This window comes from Sinocyclocheilus rhinocerous, unplaced genomic scaffold (assembly GCF_001515625.1).
Source record: "Sinocyclocheilus rhinocerous isolate Xijiao unplaced genomic scaffold, SAMN03320098_v1.1 scaffold493, whole genome shotgun sequence".
In the NCBI taxonomy this organism is placed as follows: Eukaryota; Metazoa; Chordata; class Actinopteri; order Cypriniformes; family Cyprinidae; genus Sinocyclocheilus; species Sinocyclocheilus rhinocerous.
The window spans coordinates 281,860-287,688 of record NW_015626376.1 but is presented as its reverse complement, the minus strand read 5'-3'; the positions used below and the strand labels follow the sequence as shown (position 1 = coordinate 287,688).

General features: G+C 29.9%; 2 protein-coding genes across 3 annotated transcripts in view; both read right to left on the bottom strand.

The window, feature by feature from the left end:
• Nucleotides 1–1,129, bottom strand: part of mrps27 (mitochondrial ribosomal protein S27) — a 13,214-nt gene extending 12,085 nt beyond the window's left edge. Inside the window, exon 1 of the mRNA XM_016518006.1 lies at nucleotides 1,015–1,129. Coding sequence (XP_016373492.1) covers nucleotides 1,015–1,090 — 76 coding nt within the window. The 5' untranslated portion in view covers nucleotides 1,091–1,129. The remainder of the gene's footprint in view (nucleotides 1–1,014) is intronic.
• Nucleotides 1,130–5,167: 4,038 nt separating this feature from the next.
• The window catches only part of LOC107712450 (zinc finger protein 366-like), a 19,612-nt gene continuing 18,950 nt past the window's right edge, over nucleotides 5,168–5,829 (bottom strand). For both annotated transcript variants that reach the window (XM_016517718.1, XM_016517710.1), the window contains exon 5: nucleotides 5,168–5,527. In XM_016517718.1, coding sequence (XP_016373204.1) covers nucleotides 5,259–5,527 — 269 coding nt within the window. In that variant the 3' untranslated portion in view covers nucleotides 5,168–5,258. The remainder of the gene's footprint in view (nucleotides 5,528–5,829) is intronic.

The window sequence follows — 5,829 nt, the reverse complement described above, 5'->3', positions numbered from 1 at the left end:
AACATATTAAAGTGTCTTTGGTGTTTCCATGTTTTCTACAAAACAAAACCGGAAATCGAGGGGTTATGACGTCATTAGCAGGCGACACTATGGACACGGTCCGTGTCACTAGTTAAAATTGCTTATTTCTCTGGATTTAAACATTCTTCGAAACATTTGGGATAATGTAAGTACACAAGTCAGTTAAATATATAACACTGTTCTAGTGGTTTTTGGATATTTGAATAAAAACAAATCTTACATATTGTGCCTTTAACCTGTTAGTGATGTATTCATTATTTAATGTACGTTTGAACAAATCTTGAAACCATTATATCACTAAAAAGATAATATAAAAACTGCTTTATGTGTAGCTTAAATGTCCACACAGAAATCATATTTTATTTCAGTGTTGATTATTATATCTAAAATTAACAGCAATTGAATTTGGACTCGGCTGTCAGTTTTAACCTTTAATATTGCATTAACATAAATGGCAGAGCTTCTGTATAACTTAGTTCACAGCTTTAGTAGAGATTGACATGAACTGTACTTGATATAAATGCAAATTAATGATATCAAATCAAACCAAGAGCTTATGAATCGAAACCGATCTATAAAATCTGTCACTTACAACGATTACAGATCAGTTGATTTCTCCTGAACACATAAAACATAAATCATAATTGTGTTGCTTATGCATAACTACAGTTAAACCTTCCAAATAATGTAAGTGAAGCCAATAACTATAAACATGTGGAAATTAATTACCGTACAGTAGTACAGAATTGTCAGATAACGTATTTACATAGTCTAAAAAACATGGTTAGAAACAAAATCGATTATTAAAAACTACCTGTGTTTAAATTAACTGAAAACCGCGGCAAACTCAAACAGACGCGATCACGCCATTCACCTTTCCGTCACCTCCTCACACGGCTACATTACAAATCAAAGCCTTACGCTTCTACATTTACATCCTGATCTCAATTTAGTACGACAGCATAATTACGATCAATAAATGTTGACACTCACCGATCGATCTGTAACTGACGCATTTAGTAAAAGTTTGTAGAGGAGACAGACCGCGCTGCAGGATGGAGGCCGCCATCTTGAGACTGAACCATTCGGCGCGAGGGGGGAGATTCACAGAGAATCGCCACGATCTGGAATCGCTTAACATTTGGAAATACCTTATTATTACTAACATTTACTGAAAGATAGACAGGATTTGTCACCTATATCAGAGGTATACCTTGCGTTTTATAGTACATTGTAATGTAACCAACCAACCCCGTGCATCCGCAATGGTATAGTCTAGTCTGAGCTAGCGCGTTGACCTGTGAAAAAAATATTTTAATTATTTTTAATGAGTTAACGATTAAATTAACGATCAAGGATTGCGTCTGGATACCATTTAAGCGCAATTCTAATAATAGTTATATTGGTTCACATGGTGTGATGGCAGGTGTGTCCGATAGAGGGCGCTCTAATCTTATAATCTCTGCTGATTTCAAAACAACAATTGAAAATTAATTTAAATACACTTCAGAAACATTATACATTAAACATTAACCATCTGCTGAACTCTTTCCCTTCACAGTGACAGTGAAAGTCTGCAGTCATTCATATAGACCGAGTTAGAGACCCTAAATATGGCCTAAATATATATATATATATATATATATGCTAGATATATGTTGTAAACAGCAAAGCTCTATAAAATATATTCTTGAAATCGAAAATATATTTAGTTTCAACCTTCATATACAAAAATATTTTTTATACATTGAAAATAAATTTCCTTTGTGTTATCTTCACACGTGTTATATAGACAACAAAAGCTCAGTATTATTTTTGTGAATATTTTATATTTTCTGCTGTCGTGTTACTTTTAGTTCAAGTTTTAGCATTTCAGTTGTGTGTTTTTGTCATTTTTAGTAGTTCATAAATAGGTAGAGTTTTAATTAACAGTTATTATTAATTTTATTTCAGTTTTAGTTATATTAGTTCATCAAGTGGAAAATGGAGAAATGTTGCCTTGGAAACTAGCTGAAATGAAATAAGGTTTTATTTTTATTTATTTCTGTTTATTTTATGTCAAGCCTCATTGAGATACTATTATAGTTTTATGGATGTTTTGCATAAAATCATCATTTTTTTATTGTTTTTTTAAAAATATGTTTATATTTTTTATTAATTTTTATTTCAGTTTTAGTTTTAGTAATTTTAAAGTTAATAAAAAATGTACTATACTAATATACTATTACACTGAGGTGATCGGAAGACAGGAAGAGGATCTGAGCACTTCCTCTTTGCTCTCAGAGCTTCATCAGGACAAATACCCAGAAGGTGTGGTGCCTAAAAAAGGCCTGAGAGTTGAATATTCATGCACAGAGATTTTATTTTATTTTTATTATTATTTTTTTGTATCACAGATCCAGTAAAATGTACACATGTTGAGAATAATTATGCATTTGTGGGTGTTTTGAAAATGTGAAAACGGTCTCTTTTGCTCAAAAGGCTGCTTTTATTTGATTAAAAATACAGTAAAAATTGTGAAATATTATTAGAATTTACGATAGCTGGTTTCTATGTGAATATGTATTAAACTGTAATTTATTTCTGTGATGCAGCGCTGAGTTTTCAGCATCATTACTCCAGTCTTCAGTGTCACATGATCTTCAGAAATCATTCTAAATGTTAATTTATTTCACAACTTATTCCACTATTGCATAAAATCATCATTTTTTTATTGTTTTTTTAAAAATATGTTTATATTTTTTATTAATTTTTATTTCAGTTTTAGTTTTAGTAATTTTAAAGTTAATTAAAAATTTACTATACTAATATACTATTATAGTTTTATGGATGTTTTGCATTAGTTTAATATAGTTTAACATTTAAAAATGTTAGTAATTTTGTTGTGTAGTTTTGTCATTTTTATCGTTTTTTTTATTTTTTTAATATGTTTATATTTTTATAAATTTTTATTTTAGATTTAGTAATTTTAAAGTTGATAAAAATGAGAAATGTTGAATGAAAATGAAAATAAAAACAAAATACAAATGCTTATCAAATAAGTAATTAAAATATATATACATATATTCTAAAAAATAGCCCAAGAAATTGAGAGAAATTTTATTTACGTGAATATATTTTAGCAAATATTTTGAAATATATATATTTTTTTGCTGCCAGGGAAAATGTGCTTTTGTGTTCATTTAAAGGCCGCTTGAGTCAGTTTTGAAGTGTAAATGTGGCAGGATCGGGTCATTAACCGTTGGCTCTGGTCACACAGTGCCCAAAAGGTTGTAGAGTAAAAATAGACTACATTTAAGTTTACTTAAGAATATATTTGCTTGGCTATATAACACTATATACTATAAAGTTTTGCAAAAGTTAGTATTTTTGTCTCATTTTCAAAATGAATCAAAATGACTAAAGATATCACATTTTGTTTTCTGAAAGATGTATTAGAATTAATTGAGTTTATGATTAAAACAAGACAAAAAAATATCTGCCAATTGGGTCAGAAAAATGATTTATTTCCCCCGTTGAATTTTGAAGTTAGTTTTTCTCATATTTTCGGGTATAAACAGTGCTTTTCAGTCATTAGAAATAGAAATATCTAGTCATTCTTTAATCAAGACGAAGCAAAATAACTTCATATAATAAGTCTTGTTTTCTAAAAGAATGATAAAAAATGTTGTTAGTTTTTGCTTGAAACAAGAAACATATCTGCCACTGGAGCAAGAAAAATATATTTTTTTTCTTTTAAAGTAAGATGTAAGAATAAAGTAAGAATTTTTTCTTTTTGCAGTAAACTCAAAATTTTTTTGTCCAAAAACCTAAGAATTTTTTTTTTGCAGTAAACTAAATTTTTTTTTTTCCAAAAACCTAAGAATTTTTTTTTTGCAGTAAACTCAAAAAAAAATAAAAATAAAAAAATAATCCAAAAACCTAAGAATTTTTTTTTTTGCAGTAAACTCAAAAAAAAAACAAAAAAAATTCCAAAAACCTAAGAAATTTTTTTTTGCAGTAAACAATTTTTTTTCCCAAAAACCACTCAAAAAAAAATAAAAATAAAAAAAAATTCCAAAAACCTAAGAATTTTTTTTTTTTTGTCGTGAACATGTCTTTACAGTATTGTCTAAATAGTAAGATCTTCATGATGACTGCATTATAATATAATTTTCCCCCTTATTCATATTCTGTGCTGTTGTCATTGCATTTAAAAGTCAAAAGTTTAATCTTTAAATGAATTTATTGTACTTAAATATTGATCAGCGTTCACACTGCAGTTGATTCACAGGCAAATAAAATCATCTCTGTGTTTACAAAAATACAAAACTATCAAAAAATCATAAATCTGTCAGTACTGCGTCAACCCATTCATCATTAATTTATCAAAGTCAGAACATTTTAGAGCAAGAACACCTCCATTGAAGGCAATTAGCATTAACGGTCAGAAATATATCAGTTTTCAATTATATTAATTTCATTAAACATTACGAGATATTACCAAGTAGACTAAACATGCTACACGTCTTCTGAAAATCAAGATACTTTCACTGCAAAAAAAATGATGTTTTGTCATGTTTTCCAGTAAACATTCGTAAATCAAGATGCATTTACACTGCAAAAAATGATTTTCTTACTTAGTGTTTGTGTCTTGTTTTCTAGTATAAATATCTAAACATTCTTGAATCAAGATGCAAGTAAAATGACTTAAGATATTAAGTCTTGTTTTATGTAAAAAAAATATACACATTTTGTTAGTTTTTGCATAAAACAAGCAAAAATATCTGCCAATGGGGCAAGAAAAATTTGATTTAAGGTTATTTTTCTTACCCCATTAGCAGATATTTTTGCTTGTTTTATGCAAAAACGAACAAAAAAATTTTTTTTTTTTTTAGAAAACAAGACTTAATATCTTAAATCATTTTACTTGCATCTTGATTCAAGAATGTTTAGATATTTATACTAGCAAACAAGACAAAATCACTAAGCAAGAGAATCATTTTTTAAAGCAAAATTACTTTTTATTGTTCAAAATTTTGCTTAAAACAAGAAAAATAATCTCGTTTCCCTTTGAATATTGACCCCAATGGTAGATATTTTCTCTTGTTTTAAGCATAAACTCACTTAATTTTTAGGACTAAACAACTTAAGTAATTTTGCTCATTTAGATATTTTCTATTGGAAAACGTCAAAAAATACTGACGCAGGAAATAATTTCTGTAGATTTTTCACATGAAAAAAATACTGAAACATCATCATTCACAGCGTGTCTGAGAGTCTCTGTCTTGTTGTCCGTCAGCAGCCGTCCTCTTTATCTCTGCAGCGCTGCGTGTCGTCTGGTCTCTTCTGTAGAGGTCAGGACTGTACAGACTGTCCTCGTCTTCTTCTCGACCGGAGCTGCCGCCGTCAGACTGAGACAGACGCAGCTGCTTCTTCTGGGACAGATCGAAGGGCTCCTCCTGACCGATGCGGGACAGGATCCGCAGACGACCGGAGAGACACAGCCGTCCTCGTCGCCTGAAGACTGTGAGCATGCAGAGACATCGTCAAGATCATACAAGACCAACAACAGAGAGGACAGCTTCAGAAGACTAGTATGTGGAGCACAAAAGCAGTAGCACACACACTACCGCTCAAAAGTTTGGGGTCAGAATGTTTTTACAGGAGTTTCTTCTGCTCATCAAGGCTGCATTTATTTGATCAGAAATACAGGAAAAATGTAATATTGTGAAATATTATTATGATGTAAAATAATACATACATTAAAATCTAAGTTATTTCTGTGATGCAAAGCATCATTACTCCAGTCTTCAGTGTCACATGATC